Source organism: Sinohyriopsis cumingii, chromosome 1, assembly GCF_028554795.1.
Source record: "Sinohyriopsis cumingii isolate HCF-2022 chromosome 1, ASM2855479v2, whole genome shotgun sequence".
Taxonomy (NCBI): Eukaryota; Metazoa; Mollusca; class Bivalvia; order Unionida; family Unionidae; genus Sinohyriopsis; species Sinohyriopsis cumingii.
Window position 1 is genome coordinate 52301613 of NC_142961.1, and position 21804 is coordinate 52323416.

Here is a 21804-nt window from a genome sequence, read left to right on the forward strand (position 1 = left end):
CCTCATGGAATAGGGTTGCTATTTTGATCATAATATTTGGATAAGTCTGAGATGTCATGTACAACGAGATATCAATATCTATGTTAAATTAACCAAGGAATTTATTTCAACTAGAATATTTTAGATGACATGGTGCGAAGTTTGCAATATTTGCAGAACAATTGGCACCCTCACCCCCTCGGAAAAGAGTGTGATAATTTCGTCTTAATCTTTGGTTATAGTTAGGCTGTCGTACATCACCTCATTTCAATTTCAACGTAAAATGTATGAAGGAATCGATTGGAGAAGGAATATCTGAGATGATGCTGTGTAAAATGTGCAATATTATCAAAATATCGTTGTGTGTACCCTTTTCCTTCATCTTCGGTTATTAGTAAAATTATTTGTAAAAAACATTATATGACAAATTGGTGGTTAAGCTTGAACACAAGATAACGACTGCTATGCTTCAAATCAAAAGTATTAGTAAAGTTCATATTGTTCAGTATAAAAGAGAATATTAAAGGAATAGATGTGCCATGGTTAGATTAATTAGATCTCTCCATGTGAGGCCATTTATTTTGATCACGTGACAATATGGCGTTGGCGTTCACCTGACTTAGTATAGCGGAGTGCAACGCAGGGAGCATACTAAGCAGGGAACCAGACTAGATGTATATCAACTGCCTACAGGGTCACAGACTCTGTGAAGTAAAGGATTAAAAGTACCCCACTCCTACCCCACCCACTCCAGATAACATGGGATTTCCACTAAAAGACTTCTTATGATGTCTAGTTGGTCCCAAATGAAAATGGTGCATATATGATGTCCACTATAGTGCCAGTGCAGTCATTTTGAAAATGTTCTTATTTGCTACTCATAGACATGGGGTTTTCATCTGAAGGCCTTTTATAATGTCTACTAGGTCCTAGATGAAAGTTGTGTGTGTGTGTGTGTGACTTGGATTTTTAATTTAGCTGTAACAATTTTATAGTCATATCGCTATGATGTCTAGCACTGGGGTATCATGCCGCATACACATAGCATGATGTTCCACCCAGTCATATTATCCTGACACCAGGCCAACCAATCGTAACACTAACCTCTTAATGCTGAGCGCCAAGTGAAGCAGCTGTTAGTACCATTTTTGTAAGTCTCTGATTTGACTCGGCCAGGGATCGAATCCACAACCTCCCGCATCCGAGGCAGATGGTCTAACCACTAGGCAACCGGAGCGGTGGTGCGAATCTGAGTCATTCTGACCACCACAGCAAACAGCTTGAAAATCTTGTTAATGCTTATTTCTCCTGAATGTAAGTCATATTATCATAGGGTTTTCGTTGGAAAACTGATGATGTTTAGTTGGGGTTAAATAAAAATTTTTCCCATCTGATATCCAATACGACTGCCATTGTGGCCATCTTGAAAATATTGACACTTTGCCTCATGGATGGAGAAGTCATATTGACATTGGGTTTTCACCAGAAGACTTGTGATGTCTTGTTGGTACTAAAGAAATAGATGCTGATCTAACAACCAGCATGGCTACCTGGCAACCATTAAAAACAATATCATGTTATTCCTGCTTCTCATAAACCAGCATCGGGTTTCACCAGAAGACTTTTTATGATGTATGGTTGATTCCAGCTGAAAATAATGCAGATCTGACATTCAGTATGACCACCACAGCAACTGTATTGACATGAAGTTGATGGTGCTTGCTTGGTCTTGAATAAAAATTATGCTGATCTGACATCCAATATGTCCATCATGGTGGCCATCTTGCAAATCTTGTTATTGCTATTCCTCCAGAATTGATGGTAATATTGACATAGGTTGTCACAAAAAGACTTGTAATATCAAGTTTATCTAGCTTGGCTGAAATGAACTTGGTGCCCAGCTGACATTCAGTATCTCTGCCACAATGAACATACTGAATACTTTGCTACTACCGGTAATTCTTAATAGCTCGTGCTGTTGGCATGGGATTTTCAGCCAGTGTCATCTAGTTGTGCCTAGTTTGTCTGATATGAAAATGGTGCAGATTTTGCAGCTAATTTGAAAATTCCCATTGAGGCACTCCAGTTTCTATTAGTACAAAGAAAATGAATTCCTCAACTTTTTATAGCGTTATATTACAGAAGAAAATCTGCTCTAAATAGGTGTGTAATTTGAACCATTTTCAACTTTTTCTTCTTATAGACATGTATTTTATTTGTCTCTCACAATAGCAAAGCTATTACATTTGTATGTGCAGTCATCATCAGGCATTGAAATACAGTCTTTATCAAATTTTCCCAGCTGTTAAACAAACTAATAGTGGCCATGTCGAAGAAGATTTAATTCATACAATATGATCAGAGAGCATTTGAACAAAAATGTTTTTCTAGATTATAAGTATGGTCTGTGTGATTTTAACTAGCTATTGGTTCCCTTTGGTGACTGCATAGACTAATCTGTGTCAAAGTTTATTTATATTCTTGTTCTGTTTTTTTTTTTTCTTCTTCAGTTTATTGTAGGATTAGTATAATTTTAACGCACCTGACAGCATTAATGGTGAACCACTCCCAAGGCACCTCCATATTGTGCTGAGCTACAGTACAGGTCACACAATTTTTCGTTTCTCTGTGCATCATGGTAGGGGTGGAGAGATCATTAAAGGGGTTTAAGAAAAAGTCCCTCCACCTTCTTTCATTGCACTCTGATTGAGCTGCTGTGACCCAGCAGGGCTCAGGAATCTTTTTTCAAGTACTCTTCACTGAGATGAGTGAGTTGCAAAAGATACTTGTCCCTGTCCTCGCTTTACTTAACAAGGTACACTGATCTACACTAACTTAATGAGAGCTTGATACTAAAATGGGCACAAATAATGACTATATTATGAGCATAGGCAGCAGGTTTCAAACCTTTCTAATAATTGGCCCCCTTGATAATAAATATATAAGATACAAGGTTTGTAACTCCAGAAATTGTAGTGTTACACCTAGCTTGCCATTCTTAATTTTGTTTTTCAGCTTTTCTGGTTCTAAATGAAAATGGTGCCATTTGTAGATCCAATATGGCTGCAATGTATAATGTTAGAAAGATAATGTTGTCACTACACCCCTGAATATGATCATTATGACAGGGTTTTCACCAAAGAAATTCTAATGATGTCTACTTTGTCCTCAATGAAAATGGTGCCAATCTGACAGCCAGTATATGTACTACATGACCTAATATGGAACTCTTCCTATCACTGTTGAATATCAGAAATGGTTTAAACACTCAAAAGTTAAAAGGAAGAAATGGTTTTATTTAGAATTCCTGAAAATTCTTTTTGTTCAATAAAGCGTCAGTCTTTTTTTTTTTTTTTTTTTTTTAAATACCTTTTAATAATCTACAGTAGGTTGTCATTTTAATGTGGTGAAGTATTGCTTTTCAGCAAGCACTTGCACATCTTTTAAGTTACATACAAAGGAAGGTATGAGCGGGGAAAAATCAACAGTTAATTTTCATCTCGTCAGACTGTTACATTTTGCAATGGTAATTTTTATCATTATGTAATTATATTTTTCTTACTGTCATTTTGTTATGTATATCTATGTTGTGTCTTTAACATTTGATCCATGAATGTGGATTGCAATGAGCTATAAATTGAAATTTGAGTTATATATTAGGCAAAATAAAATATGTGCCTTTCCTATCCTATTACGCTGGTTTTTAAAATTATAGTAGGTGTGTGTGTGTGTGTGTGATTTGGAGTTTTAACGTAGCTTTAACAGTTTTTCAGTCATATCACTATGATGTCTGCAGTGTGACAGTTTATAGTGATGTCTAGCACAGGGGCATCATGCCGCAGACATGTAGCATGTTGTCCCACCCAGTCACATCCTGACACCAGTCCTAACACTAACCTCTTAATGCTGAGCATCAAGCGAGGCAGCTGTTAGTACCATTTTTGTAAGTCTTTGATATGACTCGACTGGGGATCAAACTCATGACCTCCCATGCAGATGCTCTAACCACTAGGCCACCGGAGTGGTCATTATAGTAGGTAGTCTTGTTTGTTGGGGTTTTTTTGTAGTTTTTTTTAACATTATATATGTATTATAGTAATTAGTATGTATATATCTAATGTATACAAAGTGCTTCAAGTACTGAGAAAAACCGGCTCAGTTAGATGCACAAATCAATTATTTTTTAATTGGGTTGGGGGGGGGGAGCACTAAGGTTGGCAGTATAAAAATAAGACGGTTGACTGACTGGAAGCACACACATTTTTTCGCCTTATGACCTTCACAGGTTATTAAAAAGAAGAACATATTTACATTTTAATATTTTCTGATTGGATGAATGATTATTGTGACATATGTCATGTATTGTGAGTTATGTCACTGGGATGTATTGTGGCATTAAGTAGGAAAATATTGTGACGTAGAGCAGTAGGTTGTATATAAGGACTAAGAAATGGACAATTCATTCCCGTTTCCTATGCTCTAGTTTTAAAATCATTCTGCAGATGCATTTAATGTTGTGTTTAGATATAATTTGAGAAGACTCATTTAATTGGATTATTCATTTGAGTCGCAAAGTGTTCATTGAATTTGGACTAAAATATTGTTCTCAGATTATTGTGGATTTGTTCAGAGGCATTTTGTAAAATTCCATTGTGATACATCAAGACTGTTGACACTTGAGCATATTCTAGGATATTGGTATATGAACATATTCAGGACCTAAAATTCATTCAAACACTATTCTTTTTGGACATGTGATACACATTTTTAGGATTATTTTGGATTTATTTCACAATACTGCAAGTTTCCCTTGAATTTCTTTTTATAATTAGAAAATTATTTCTGTAGAATAACATTCACCAGTTGTCACAAAGTTTATGTGGTGTTGTTTATATAGGTGTGGTTTACTCTTTATGATCCCATTAAGCATACACTGATGAGTAATAGAGAGAGAGTGGGGTAGAGAGAGAGACCATGCAAGCATAGTTGGGCACTGGATTGTCTTTATTGTTGCTTGTAAAAAGAATTATTGACATTAGCATAATCTTATGTTTTGTGTTTAGGCTCAAATAAACAGTAACAAAGAAAGAGTGAAAACAACAAGCTTTGAAAAATGAAACAAATAATTTATTTCCCTGGAAAAATGGAGAGAAAAAAAGAACTTAACACATAAACCCCAGGAGCAGCCCTGAGTGGCCAAGTAGTCTAAAGCGCTCTCTGTTACAGATCACTGCCATCTCACCTCTGTCTGCGTGGTTTTGAGTCTCAGATTCAACCAATGTGGGTATGTGAGAAAGCTTGCCAGTAGCTTCTCGTGGGTCGGTGGTTCTTTTCGGGGTTTTCCCGGGTTCTTCCTCCACCATTAATACTGGCCGTCATGTATAGCCCATAGTGTGCTGAAAAGTGGCATTAAACCCTACAACAACAACAACAAAACCCCAGGTGACGAGTTTACATGGCAGGAGGTAGTAGCCTACTGCCGAGCTCTGTAGCATCAAGGTCATGTATGATACACTAAAGTGGGTGGTATTATAGAAAGGTAAACAGATCTAGATCTACAATGATACCAAATAATCTGGAATTTCTAGTTGCACTACAAAATAAAGAAGGAAAAACCTCATTTTTTGGACTTAATTTTTTTTCTACCCAAAATTTGGCTGTGGTCGGAATCCGATTTTGTGTCCGGATTTTAGACTTTTTGGTCTCAGATGTAAGGCAGACCAGTATGAACTGCAGACAGACAGATGAACCTTTGCAAAAAGTAGGATAAGATGGGCATTTGGAATAAAGAGTGGTCTCGATATGAAAATAATCGGTCTGTTAGGCAAACAAAAAGAGAAAAAAGAACTCCAACTTTTACCCTTCTGCTTGTGCGCAAGCCAAATAGCCAATGAAAAACAATATTTCTAACACAACTAGGCAGTATGTTATTGCAAGATCACCTGGAAGTTGGTGTTTTAGGATGTATTCAGAAATAGCTTTCAAAATGTGTTTCCTACTCTATTTTCAGACAAAAACGAAAAAAAACTCCAAGGGTTAACGTGTTACGGTTTTAAGAATCAAATCCAAAAGTAATCCAAGAATAATCCACAAATTAAATTTTAAAAGTCGTAGTAATGAAATGTTCCAATGAATTCAAATTCGAGCTCGAAGAAAAATCTAAAATGGAAGGCAATAAAGTTTACTGTAGTCAGTAAAGTACCAATGTGTTCTTTGTGAACCACAGAAAATAATACTTAGTGTTTGAATTCTGAATAAAATTTAAAGAAATATCTTTGTCCAAGAATTCTGTATGAGCACTCAAATATTTCCAGGAAAAAGGATTAATCTTTTAGAATCAAAATAATTTGAATAAAAATTAAAATGTAACTTGAAACTGGTAACAACAAAACACTTTCCAGTGTCCAAGGTAGAAGCACAAACTGAGAAATATCTCTAAACATCACTATTAAATCTAACTACGACACAATTTCAGAAAACCCAGATTTGTGAAATAGAGGCTGTTTACATATCTAAAATCGCGTATTCCCAGAATAACCTTGATAAAAACCAATCATTTTACTGAGAAGAAAATAAAAGTAGAAAGTTGTTTACTTGTCTCAGTGATTTCTGAATCAAAGTCGAGAACTAAGTAAAAAATAGAAACTGTTCTTATTGTTAGGGGTTTATGAAAAAAGTAAAGTCAGACTGAATTTTCTGAAAAAATGCCATCAAGTAAACAAGAGTGCATTACTTTGACATGTAAAGAAATGTAAAAATATTTTTTTAAACTTCAAACAATTAAATTCAATCAAATATAAATTAAATATACATAACAATAACAAGAACAATGCCAATGAAACACAAAATTTATGACAGATATTACTAAAGCAAGAATTTTTTGGTTAAAATTGTACATTATTGGAACCATAGGCAATTTTTTTATCATCAAATAATTGAGAATATTAAATGCAATTCTTTGATTGTTAAAAAGCCATATATATTAATTTGTTAAAATCTTTCTGTGCAAAAACTGGAATAAGCCAGGCTTGCAAGTCATAGGAAAATTTGAACGCAGAATAATAGAAATTGTATTAAAAGTATAGTTACCATATATACACAAATTGCTTTCAGTACCCCTCTGCAGAGCAGTCTCAGATGATGACACTATTTTAATATATATATATATATATATATAATTGTATGACTTACTAAACTCATAGGGACTTATAAAAAAAAGTTACTAACAGCTGCCTCGCTTGGCACTCAGTATTAAGCGGTTAGTGTTAGGACTGGTCATCCTGGTGTCAGGATAATGTGACTGGGTGGGACATCGTGCTAGATGTCTGTGGCATGATTCCTCAGGGGTATTCCTCACTATAAACTGCCATACTACAGACAATGTATGAGGGAAAAGTTGTTAAAGCTATGTTAATAAATGCCCCTCCCCCTTTGGAATATTAGGTAATTTATAGTAATTACAATTGTGGAGAGAGAGAGAGAGAGGGGTTGATGAGAAAGGACATGGGTTATGAGCGGTTTTGTAGGGTCATCTGCTCTTGTGTCCAAATGCAAAGCACCCTTCCTTAATTCTCTATGCAAGAAACATTAACAAAAATAAAATCTTTATGTTGACATGACCCACAGTACAATAGCTTAAATAGCTACACATCTTTAAATTAAAAAAGTGAACTAAAAAAGTAACTCAAATGTTGACTTAACACTAAGGAGAGAGAAAGTGAGAGTGATTAATTTTGATTTGGGTACCGAAGTCTATCTGGTGTTCACGAACATTGTATAATTTTAGGCCAAAACAAGGATATTTTTCCTTTGTTGAAAAAAAAAATCACAGGGAGAGATTAGTTTTGAAATCAGGACAATCTGCACACAATATTTCAGCAATAAATTGAATCCAGTTTATTTATCTGCTGTTAATTGCTGGGCTATTAATTGTGCTTTAAAATATGTCTCTCCAAGATGATTTTGCATAATAAAAATTCAATAATGTGTACCAAACCCACCTGCGATGGTGTTGTATAACACATGCCAGATGAGGCATGGTGGCAGTTTGCTAGGTACTTAATTCTACTGTAGTGTGGGGGGGATTAACTACACCAGCGATGGATGGAGGAACGAAAAATCATGCATTTTCTGTACATTTTACATTTTACATGCAAATACATGTGTGTGTAAATATATATGTATATATCATATACAGTACATGTATATGGGTCGTGAAGCATGAAATATCACCACAGGCAGTTTGACATCATCATACAGATGAACTTTAATGCATAGAATTGTTGCATGGCAAAATGTTAGTTTTATGCCCAGAGTGATGTTTTCTCATGACCTGGTGTGTTTGGGTGTGTGTATATATATATATATATATATGAGAGTCTGTTAATTAAATTTTTGCTGTCGGAGGTTGTCATCATCTTATTTTACTTCTCTACATGTTACTAAATGTATTTTCTTCATTAAGTTATGGGAAGGCTAGTGTCCAGGTTGGGTTGTTGCTGAGGTTCACAAATGCTTATAAGTATAATGGACCTTGAATTTATACCACCTGTTTAGAAAGAGTCCAACATATTGCTGAGTGAGAACCTTGATTATCTGCACTACCTTCGTCTGAATTATTGTTTTTTATGAATCACATGTATATCCCCATAAAATGCAAACATGATCCCCATAAAATGCAAACATGATGTATCCAAAGTCTGTTCAAACATTTTTGTCTACAGGTGTTTCAGGTGGGGTTTTAATAGATAGATGTTTCTATTGTATTGTTGTATTCACAGAATTTGCAGCTCATGAGGTAGGAGACCATGTTTGCAGTTTTACTTAAATTTCAATATTTTATGCATACATGTATATTTTTTTTCAGATATTCTCTGTGCTTGAAGATTTGGGATTGAAAGATCCATAAATTGCAGATTTTATACATTCTGACCAGAGTTTCTTGCATCAGTTTTCTTACTGTTTTCACCATGATCTTCATAGAGAAGAAATGATAAACTATTTACAAAATAGACTTATATGCTGGATGCTAATTTCTGGTCATAGTGTGTAAAGAAATGCCCTTATATGAGAGAAGTGATATTTGCTGTTAGTCATGAGTACCAGATACATACTGTTTTGTATAAGCATAATTCATATCCCGTGTCAGTCTAATTAAAATAATGCCTGAAGGGAGGATTGAAGAAAATTGATTAATTAATTAAATTTGCATTAGGTAATTTATAGTCTTGCACTAAATTTGTACATACAATGAAAGCTGTACAGTCTGTTATGATCGAGACTGAATTCTCCATCAGATTTAAAAAAAATAAAAAAAGCTGGAAATCAGATTTATGCAATAGAATAAAGTAAATGGTTCCCAAGAAAAATGCCTATTTGATAATCTGGATTATTGTATAACATAAGACTAAAGTACACAAGAAAATTTCTAGATTACAGTGAAAGGGGAGATGGATTTTATAAATTGATTCAAAGAATGCAATGAAATGATGACATGATAAGAAATTTAGAACTTATTTTATTTTTTGAGCTTTTCTGTACATGAAAAATGAAAGAAAGTATTAACTTGCAAAAAGACAAAATTGAATTAAAGCAAGGTAAAACCCCACTATTCATCAGAACCATGTTCCCACAGATTAAATTAAAAAATATACCATAAGCTTGTCTTTTGTTTATTCAGTTTGACATATTTTGGCAATTCCTTGCAGCATTAGGCTCACAAAGCTCATACTAACATAATATGGATATATTCCAGAAAGTAAGTCAAGGTAATATTTCCAAATAAAATTATGTTCTACTGGTCAAACATTTTGCACTTTCAGGTCACTTTTCTTTCAGCAGCAGAATGTTGTAATGAGTCAGATCTGTCAAATTGTCCAAAAAGTATTCCTTAGGTATTTATGGATTTCCAGTTAATAACAGCCATACCTATTAAGCCTAGATAATATCTTCATGTCCTGTCCTGCCTTCAGCATGGTTCAGTATGTGTGGAACATTGAAAAGTCCTGTTCTAACAGCATCACAGCATTACTCTGCACATTTACAAGTAATGCATTAATTACAGATTAGAAAGTGGCAGGAGCATGATCTCAGTAGATTTTCTACACTTGTTTGGATGATGCAACATTTAGAAAATAAAATGGGATTGCTTGGCAGAGAGGCACATAAGGGAAGCACATGACTAACATGCTTTATGATACAAGAATTGAAAAGAAAGAGCCACAGTTACACATTAAAATCCATATGACAGTTTTCTCTTGTTTGATATCAGCTATATTATAAGGTAGGGGACTCTAAGGTTGTTGGCAGAGAACACTTGGGGTACTAAATCATCTATCTTCAGAACCATGTTAGAATTCCTCATGACAATTGGTAAGTATGGGTATCATGACAACATTTCATGTCACTTGTAACAGTAGTCATTTGTCTGAGTATTATTTTGAGAGCAGAGTGTATTCTGTAAACACTGATAGGTCCTATGAATAGGAGTGACATTTTTTATTTCAAACTTTGGGAAAGTTTGACTTTTTTTAACAACTTGTTGAAAACTTTCTAGCCTTACTGATCTTAGACCAAACAGTGTACAGGATGGCCTGTTGTCCATTGTACATCATGTATCCAGCTGTTGGTTTGTTTTTGCTACTCCAAAACTACTTGGAGAATTGCCATCAAACTTTACACAGATGCTCATCATCACATTGACTGGTTGGACCTGAATGTAAATGGTGCTTGTCAGACATTCACTATGGCTGCCACAGTGACCTTCTTAAAAATCCTGTTATTGCTACTCATCCAGAATGAATAATCATATCAGCATGGGGTTTACACATAAAGATTCTTAAGATATCTTGTTGGATCTAAATGAAGACCTCCAATATGACCACTACAACATCTTTCTCAAAATTCTTGTTAAGTCTCCTCAGTGAAATTGACATTTCACCAGAAGACTTGTCATGATGTCTCATTGAACCTAAATGAAAAATGATGCCATTCTGAGATCCATTATGACCAACAGTGGCCATCTTGAAAATCTTGTTATGACTACACCTCCATTAAGGGATGGTCATATCAGCATGGGGTTTTCACTGAAAGATTCACAAATGCCTAATTTGGCTTTTATGAACATGGGGCTGATCTAATGTTAATTATGGCTGCCATAATAGCCATTTTGAAAATCTTGTTGCTACTCCTTCAGTATGGAATGTCTGTCAGCATTGGGTTTTCACCAGAATGCTTCATGTGATCTCTATATCATCCAGATTAAAAATGACGGCTTATTGCCTCTACAGAAGCTCTCCTGATAATCTTCTTAATGCTTCTCCTCCTGAATGGAATATCTCATCGACATGGGGTTACCGCTTTTAAGAAGACTTCTTATGATATCCAGCTGGTCCAAAGTGAAATTGTTTCTATGACCTCAAGTGGAAGGAATATGTCAGCTTCCTTGAGTGAACGGTCCTTGGGACTTCCGGTGGAGGCATATTATTGTACCAGCACCCAGTAGTGAGTCCTGCCATCTTGGTTTTCTTCTTACTTGAGTGTACCTCTGCTTTACTTGAAGGGTCACCATGTAATGTCCAAAGTGACAATCACAGTGTCTTACACCAGGTGCCGATTACAGAGCGCAAAGTGCCACTCACTGGGTACGGTAATTGGTATTGATCTACACTTTTCAGTAATCTTTTTCACTGAATGTCTAGGGCCATTGGATACCAATCTTTGGAATAGGGAATTGGTTTTGCCACCCCCCCCCCAACTATGTTTCAGTTGAATCCCACTGGGAAGCAGGCTTCAAGCTGTGATTACCTTTCCTGGGGAAGGGATCAGGTCACTTCTGTTCTTGCGATGTTCCTGTTTAACCCCTATGGAGCTGTCATATGGTAGACAGTTTGTATCTTGACACCATAGAGGACTTTGCCATGATTAAATTGATTGGTGGATGGTGGTGGTGGGGGTATGCCAGTGATCATCCTCAAGGAGAACTTGAATTCGCCACATACTGCATTGAGAGGAAACTGTCGGTTCCTTTCCCCAAGGATAGAAGAACAATGAGTTAGTCTTGTACTCCTTTCAATCATAAAGTCCCTTTTTTGAAGCATGGAGATGAGACCAAATAGCCCTATCATACCCTAAGAGGAAGATGCCTTCCTTTCTGTCTAGCTTCTGTTTCCAAAACCTTCACCAGGATGAAGATTCTGAAAGCAGCTCATTTAATTTCTTAGGGGTTTTCATCTGCCAGCACTTTGATGACTTGTCTGCTTAACTTTATCTCTTTTACCAGGGAACTGAAATGTGGCAACAAACTAGTTCCCAGAAGAAGGCTTTATATACATACTTTACAGTTCTTACATCTGCAAACTGGACACCTCACAATGACCCCTAGTTTGCTTGAACTTCTTTGGAGTCTAGAAATGTGGTCTGGTTAACTAGCATAAATCAAGGGTGCATCAGTCATATACAACATCGCCATGATAGGTCATTACAGACACCATGTCAGTTTTAATGTCTGTGGACATGTTAAGCTCAACATTAATTTGAACCATTTTGGCTTTGTTCTGTACATATGTGAAATCTATAGATATGTTTAAGGCTAAAATAAAATCTGTATAGATAACTAAAGAATTTTGTATATGCTTTAAAATCTTGAGAGAATTCATTTACTATGAAGCCGGTGAAACTGTGTGACCAACTAGCTGTAGCTGACCTATCTCAACCTCAATGAACCAGTTGTCTATGTATGTGTTTCTAAATTGCCCAGATTTTATAAGAGTAAAAAGTCTGTTGTTGTGGGGTTTAACGCATTTTTTCAGCACACGATAGGCTATACATAGCGGCCAGTATTAATGGTGGAGGAAGAACCAGGGAAAACCCCGGAAAGAACCACCGACCCACGAGAAGCTACTGGCAAGCTTTCTCATATACCCACATTGGTTGAATCCGAGACTCAAACTGGCGCAGACAGAGGTGAGATGGCAGTGATCCATAATGGAGAGCGTTTTGGACCACTTGGCCACTTGGGGTCCAGAAAAAAGTTTGTGTTGCCTGCTTTGATATCTAGTTGCTTTGAAAACGGTGACAATCATACATCCAACATAATTGCCACAACAGCTGTTTTAAAATCTTGCTGTCACTACTCCCTCTGAATGGATGGTCATATAGAAATTAATTGGGGTTTTCACCAAAAACTCGTAACAATATCCACGTGGTCCTCAATAAAACTGGCCTTGGTCTAAAGCGCTTGCCTTTATCGATCACTGACATCTCACCTCCGTCCGCATTGGTTCGAGTTGCTGGTTTGGCTAATTTGGGTATGTGAGAAAGTTGCTAGTACCTTCCTGGCAGTTGGAGGAATTAAGAAATAGCATAAAATTCAAATAGAAAACAGCTGCGCTCCTGAAAATCTTAGAATGATTTGAGGTCATACAAAGGAATGCTTGTACTAAACACGTGTACAGATACTAGTAAATAACTTTAAAAATATGACATTTTTGGTTTATAATCCAAATTTTTGTCTAATGTATTTGGTCTGAATAACTTCCACAACTTTCCATTTGGTCACTACATCAGCATAATACGCAACACGTGTCAAACATGGTTAATGGATCATAAATATAATTTTACTTTTAGTATTCAGATTTAATTTTGATATTAAGTTGTTTTATAAAAACAAAATTGTAGGAATTATTTTGTCACAAAAAATTAAAACATTAACATGCTGTTAATATCATTCATTTCTTAGCAATATTATTGAGAATATCCATACATTCCTTACTGACAGAAACTAATGAAGTACATGTACCAGTACATTGAAAAGTCTGATGGTACATACTACAGGAAAATAATGCTTTGGTAAACTGGTATTTCAGTAATGCCACATACCTCTGCATTACAGCTAGATCTTTTCTGATATGCAGTATTTCTCCATGATGAATCATGAGGGGTGGAGTGACTAGTGAATTTTGTCATAAATAGGAGATGGATCAACTTTCTTTTAGCTCATCTGGTGAACTTTTGGTATGGCAGTGGTCACCATTTCTATTTTCAACTTATTAACACATTAACTCCTAGCGACGACTTTACAGGGCGGGAGGTAGTAGCCTACTGCCGAGCTCTGTAGCGACATGGTTATGCATGATACACTAAAGTGGATGGTATTATAGAAAGGTAGACAGATGTAGCTCTACAATGATACCAAATAAACTGGAATATCTAGTTGCACTACAAAACACAGAATGAAAAACCTCATTTTTTGGACCCGACTTTTTTAACGCAAAATTCGCCCGTGGTCGGAATCCCATTTTTTGTCCGGATTTTAGACTTTTTGGTCTCAGATCTAAGGCAAACTGGTATGAACTGCAAACAGACAGCAGATGAGCCTTTGCAAAAAGTAGGATAAGATGGGCATTTGGAATAAAGAGTGGTCTCCATACAAAAAAAATGGCTCCGTTTAGCAAAAATAAAAAATAAAAAAATAAAAGTGCAACTTTTACCCTTCTGCTCATGCGGGAGTCAAATAGCCAACGAAAAATGATGTTTCTAACACAACTAGGCAGTATGTTATTAAAAGATGACTGGGGATTTGGTGTTTTCGAGTCTATTCAGAAATAGCTTTCAAAATGTGTTTCCTACTCGATTTTCAGGCAAAAATGTCAAAAAGCTCCAGGGGTTAATATGTTAAAATAACCTCAACTAATTTCAACCAAGCTTGGCATTGAGCAGCCTAGCTTGAAGGTCTTCCAGGCTTTTACAGATGATGCTGATCCATGTAAACATAGTTCCATTATTAAAATCCTTTACATTTACTAAGAAACCACTGAACAGACTTGAAAGAAAAGATACTGCTATAGCAGTATTTAAATTGTTTTAATAGTTATGCTTACCTGCTATCATATGTGGCTACTATTACAAGACTTCTTTTGAAAAACAACTAAAAAAACGTTAAAGGAAACACTGCTATAGGAGGATTTAAATAGTTTTACAAATTATGCCAATCTGAGGTAAGATGCAACAACTGTTATTAAAATGTGAAAAGCCTTTAAACGAGTTCTTCTCAAAAACTGCATAACCAAATTTGGCTAAATTTAATGCTGTTCCAATATCAGATATTTCTATGACTAATAAAAGAAAATCCGTTGAATGGCTTTTGAAAAACCATTCAGAAGTTACCAGATGTGACAATTTTATTGTTGCATTAGGACCCCAAAATTGTCTCTAAAGATTCTGATCTGCAATTTGTACATCAGATATTGTCACTGCTAATAAAAATAGGAAGCCATTATATAATATCCCAGAAATTTTACAGAATGATACACCAAGCATTCTGACATGAAAGTTTTAAAGCCATATGCAGTATGTATAATGGCCACCATTACTAAAATTAAAAGCTCCATTAAATGACAACCGAAAACACCAAATCCCCAGTGATATTTATAAAAAAAATACTGCCTAGTTGTGTTAGAGACATTATTTTTCATTGGCTACTTGGCTCGCGCACGAGCAGAAGGGTAAAAGTTGGAGTTCTTTTTTTTCTTTTTCTTTGCTAAATGGAGCCATTATTTTTGTATTGAGACCACTCTTGATACCAAATGCCTATGTTATCCTACTTTTTGCAAAGGTTCATCTGTCTGTTTGCAGTTCATACTGGTTTACCTTAGATCTGAGACCAAAAAGTCTAAAATCCGGAAACAAAATCGGATTCTGACCACGGGCGAATTTTGGGTAGACAAAAATAGGGTCCAAAAAATTATTTTTTTTAAATCTGTATTTTGTAGTGCAACTAGATATTCCAGATTATTTGGTATCATTGTAGAGCTACATCTGTCTACCTTTCTATAATACCACCCACTTTAGTGTATCATGTATGACCATGATGCTAGAGAGCTCGGCAGTAGGCTACTACCTCCTGCGACGTTAACTCGTCGCTAGGGGGTAATGTTTTAATGGTTATGAAAAGTTGATGGCAGTGTCACAGGACTAGCAGGATGAAAATTATTACTTGCCCAGAATTTTCATAAACCAATTTGATGCTGGATAAGGTTGTTTTTTTCTTCTAGTCACTGCTCCGTTGGCTTAGTGGTTAGAGTGTCAGCCTTGGATGCTGGAGGTCATAGGTTAAAATCCCAACCTAGTCATATCAAAGACTTATAAAAGTGGTACTAACAGCTGTCTCACTAGGCACTCAGCATTAAGAGGTTAGTGTTAGGACTAGTCGGCCTGGTGTCAGGATAATGTGACTGGGTAGGACATCATGATACATGGTCTGCAGCATGATGCCTCAGTGCCAGACATCACTATAAACTGCCACATTGCAGACATCATAGCAATATGACTGGAAAATTGTTAAAGCTACATTAAAAATCCAAACCACACACATCACACACATTTTTTTCTAGTCCTTTATTGACAAATTAGTTTTGGAAGAATGTAATAAATACAATGTAAAGGTTATTCAAATTTCATTTATGTTATAATGTAGGCAGTGATATAGGTTAATGTCTGTAAATTTCAGTCTTCAGCCTAGGTAAAATTGCCTTTGTTACATCTTACACAATGATTTTAGTGGAAAAATGAAAAAAGTATTGTGCCAAAATTGATTTTCTGCTTGAAATCTCTGTATGAAATAATGGTAGTCTCTGTCCTGGAGATCAATATCAACATAGCCGTTTACATTACAGATTCTTACTGTCATATCTTAATTTTGTTACATTGCTAATTGTACAGGTTAATGACTTGTTATCAACAAAATTAATGTTATTTTTAAACAGATTTCAAATTACAAAGTGTTAACAATAATCATGTTGAAGATGATTAAATTCAATCCTGTTTAGTAAAGGCAAAAAATATGGAGAGAGATATGTAGATATAATCAGTGACTTCAGTCTGTTTATTTGATCAGAATGCATAAAATAATTTTGAACAATTGTTACCATACCACACACACACATACATTGCATTATGACTATGATCTTGAAATAAGTAATAGAAAAGAGTGAGAAGCAACAAGCTTTGTAAAATTCAACAGTTTTTTTCCCTACAGTATAAAGTGAAAATGTAAAACAAAAAAACTTGCAGTATTGCAAATTAAATCCCAAATAATTCCTCGAATTATAGACACAAGCCCGAAAAATTAAAGTTCTGAATAAACTTTATTAGAAATCCAAATTAAATCCAACAGTGAAGGAGTTGATGTGCCTGTGTTGGTCCATATCTTGCTGATGTGCCAAAAGTCTTGTTGGATTGCAATAATACAATCCAAGAATTAAATCTTTATTTGAAATTTTACTTTAAATTCAGGTCTCTATTTCAGATAATGTTATTTTTGAAGAGCACTTTGTACTTCCAGAGAAGACTCACTAGAATAATTTGAATAAATAAAAAAACCCAGCCTAAATGAATTTATGAACACAACAATAATACAATTGATTCTGCTAAGATTTTAAAACACAACTAATTTTCAAATAAACAATATTAATATTTTAAACTAAAAGATGTAAAAAAGAAACCCCAAATAAGGGTCAAAAGTACATTGTTTTAGTAGGATCTTAGTTCTAATTAGAGGGTCCATCACCAAAATTGGAATAAAACATAGGACAATCATCACCAGTCTAGCTAAACAAAATACAGTGTTCTTAACTCTGCTTAATATAATGATCCTAACTTGGAGAGAGAAATAAATTGATTACAATATTGTCACTGATTTTAAAAAATGTCAGCTACTTGGTGCAATTTTATGTTATAAACAGTGAAATGAAATTTAAAAAAAAATAACACAAATTTTGAATAGACATAGCTATTTAAAATAATTTTAATAATTCTGCTAGCAAGGCAGGACTTCTGGTCAAAGGTCTCGCCTTTACAGATCATTCACATCTTGCCTCTGTTTGATAGGTGTTGAGTCTCAGTTAAGTTAATGTGGGTTTCTGAGAAATGTTGTCAGCAGTTTCCTGTGGATCATTAGTTCTTCCTGGACTCTTCCTCCACCAACTATGCTGGCTACCATGTATTGTCTATCATGTGTTGAAAAAAATGGCCTTAAACCTGCAAAACCAAGATAAACATTAATCCATTAAAAAATTCATTATCCTGTCAGTCAAATGGCTATCAAATGAGTCAGTGTCCAACTGGTTGAACTAATGTTGCAAAATGTAGATGGATTCATGTTGATCATCTTGCAGCTGATTGATTATGCACAAAGTTAAGTTGAAGATAGATTTAGACAGTATGATTTAATTGGTTCATGTTATCTTGTATTGATCATTCACATTGCTGCTTACATATTTCATTCAGAAATAGCCAAGCTTTTACCTCACAAATAAACATAATCATTGCAATGTAAAGACACCAGGGGAAAAAAAAGCAAATTATAAAAAAAAACACTTATTTGTTTTGTTTGGCTATTTTTTGTTGCCAAAATGAACCAGATGTATATGGACAGGAAAATGTAGCCAGCCAGGCAGAACAGTCATTCTGTACATGATTTTGGGCTGTTTTGAACACTGCATATTTTTCAGATGCAAGCACTTTTCTCACTGAAAGGAAATTCACATTTCATACTAATTGAAGGAAGGAATAATCTCATTGTGACTGCTGGTTGGCACCAGGAAAAGATAACAGCAATGCAATAAATAGGGGGTAAATAATACATAATTGAAATTACACACCTCCAACTCTCAAACTACATTTTGATGTGTTAATGAAAAGTAACACTTTCATAGTCAAAACTGGCTTTTGAAAAGAGTAATTAATACATTGTCTATCCATATTAATGACGCTGTACATTTTTACACTAGAATCTATCTGCTTCAGGCACAATGACTTGAAGCAAGATGTTTGATACCTAGGAACAAAACCAGATTTGGCTGAAAATCTATATAGTTATTCAGTTTAAGAAGATGGACATTTTTATACATGGCTTGACTTGTATGTCTTTCTATGTTTCTTCCATTTTTTCAGCATAAAATTCAGCTCTACATCAACTACTTAACATTTTTCTCTGCTTTCACAGCGAGCCACATTCCCGGTTTTATGCAGCACAAATAGTTTTGGCATTTGAATACCTCCATTTCTTAGATCTCATATACAGAGATCTTAAGCCAGAGAATTTACTAATAGACTCAACAGGTTACCTTAAAGTAAGTAGACATTGTCAGTAGATAGTAGTTTAATTATTTTCCTGAGTATCTCCCTTCCCCCCAAATTATATATATATATATATATATATATATATATATATATATATATATATATATATATATATATATATATATATATATATATATATATGTATGTATGTGTATATATATATATATATATATATATATATATATATATATATATATATATATATATATATATCTTCATTGAGATGTCATTTTATATGCAGAACTGATCAATAAATTGAATTACCAACTTTGGTTCTTTTCAATATTCATTGAGGAGGAAGAATTCTATTTTTAGTGATCTGACCTTAATTTCTCATTTTAAGTCTGAGATAAATTGGCTCTGCCCAATAGATATAGAATTTTTTCCACAAGAAAATTTGATTCTTCAAGGAATGTAAAAAGTTGCCTTTGATGAATTTTCAAAAAATGTGTTCCATATGCATTAATGCAGTATCAGTTTTTCATATAAAGTAACAATTCTGCTACATGTTATAACTTTGTTTTTTTTCTTTTCTTTTCTTTTGACAGCAAATTCAACCCTAGACTTTGTATCTTGAATCAATAGTGTAGGGTTGGATTTAAAAACATATTTTAATTAAGATATCTTAATTTTAAATTCCTTTTTACACCCTGTTTATTATGATTTTTTATGTTGTGCTTTTCTTGACAGCGAGCCACATTCCCGATTTTATGCAGCTCAAATTGTCTTGGTCTTGGAATACTTGCACCATTTGGATATAATGTACCGTGATTTAAAACCTGAGAATTTACTCCTTGATTCAGTGGGTTATCTCAAGGTATAGTGTGGTGTTGTCCTAGGTTTATGTTGCCACTAGCAACATTCTTCTATATCTTACTTGCTGTTGGTCCTGGGTACTAAGCTTTATATGTTCCTTGAGCAAATACTTCTGTTGCCTTTGGTAAGTGTTGTACAGAAAGACAAGAGAATGTAGACTTGAGTACAGAATCTGATAATAACTGTGTGCATCATTTTTCTTCATCTCTGTGACCTTTAGCAAGGTTATACATTCTTGTGTATATTCAGTATTAAATGCTTGGTAGCTACTTTGATATTGTTAAACATGAAATGGGGCTGGAAGGTTGTAGGTCAAAAACTGGAACTATGAGATACAAATGAAAGAATATTTCTAAAGTTGACCATTTAGGTAGCTTCTTTACCTATGTACACGTAATATATTAAAAAATCTTTTAAAGTGTGTAAAGATATTATTAGTCTAAAATACAGTGACTTTAATTCAAACGAATATTTAATAGAAAGAATGAAGCATAAGTAGATTAAAGTTATTATAAATGGACTTTATACTGTGTATATGAAACTTTAATTGTATCTCATACTCATATATTTATACAATTAACCCTTACAACCCAGGGGATCTGAAACTTGAAGTGATTTGCACATAAACTTTATGGAAACCTCTCTAAAAAATACCCCACCCTAGGGCAGTTATTTTATTAAATGCTTTTCAATGGAAGTCTTTTATGCAGTTGTTATATATTCAGTATCCAAAATTCAGCAATGTAAAACTTTGAACTTTACTATAATGTAAAAGTTAGCCTTTTTTAGAAAAAATGTTCGTTAGTATAAATATACTTAAAACTTATCTTTAAAAACTGATAAAATGGAATGTTGAAAGAAAATGATTTGGTCCATTCATGTTGACCCCATGAAGCAAACATGTCTACATTCATGGGGCAGTTAATACATAGATAGGTGCAGGGTCGCAAACGTAGGTCTTGTTAAATTTTAAATGATGAAGTCTTTAAATGTTGCATAGAATACAAACCACTTCATACAGATATCTATAAAAGTTCTGAATGTCTACATTCTCATGTTAAAGCTACACTCACTGTACATCACTGCCACTGTCTGCTCTAGCCATTTTTACCAGAGGTAGTGGGCTCCTGTTCTGTTTCTCCTCTCTATCTCTCCCATGTCAAAAACAATTGTACTTGATGTAAAATACTTTTTATCCTTCATATCTGTGCTTTTCTTTGTTATTGAGATCTTCATCAAGTACATAGCATTTGACAAAATGTACTGTTGGAACTAGCTCTTTCTCTTAGAACTTGGGGAAAATGTTACTAAATTTACCTATGTATAAGATGTGTCCAGTTGCAAATAACAGAGACCCAGATCATAATAACACAACAGGTCAGAGTCTGTGTTATTTGCTTGAAATATCAGTGGAATGAACTGCATGGACCCAGATGTTCTGGTACAGTATTGCTATTTCAGTTTTTGCATGTTATACACAGGTAAAAAATACATGTCCTGATTACTGGACTTTTATGAACATACACGCTTCTGCTGAGAATGCCAGTAAAATTAATGTTAAATTTAACTTCTAGCCATTTCTTTTGAGTGCCAAAAGATTTTTTAACTTTCAGAAAATAATCAAGATTAAAATAAACAAAAATACCAAATGGCTGAAGAGACTCAGTTTTCTCAGTTTTCTTTGACTCGGAAGGATGTAAACTTTTTTCTCTGAAATATTCATGAGATATCAGTAGAATAAATAATATTTGATAGTCTGTTTGTTGTCCTTTAACTGACAGTAAAATTCAGTTTTCTCCAAATTGTGATGTCCATACAATTCTAGCTAACTTTATATTTTATTCATTCTTGGAACTACTATTTATTTTT

At 34.5% G+C, this 21804-nt stretch overlaps 1 protein-coding gene across 8 annotated transcripts in view; it reads left to right on the top strand.

The window, feature by feature from the left end:
* Positions 1–21804, top strand: part of LOC149806869 (cAMP-dependent protein kinase catalytic subunit beta) — a 489283-nt gene that overhangs the window by 402705 nt on the left and 64774 nt on the right. For 7 of the 8 annotated variants that reach the window (XM_089958918.1, XM_089958928.1, XM_089958958.1 and 4 more), the window contains one exon: positions 19810–19936. In XM_089958918.1, coding sequence (XP_089815044.1) covers positions 19810–19936 — 127 coding nt within the window. Of the gene's footprint in view, positions 1–18982; positions 19110–19809; positions 19937–21804 lie in introns of all 8 variants that reach the window. The other variant, XM_089958910.1, reaches the window with a different exon arrangement.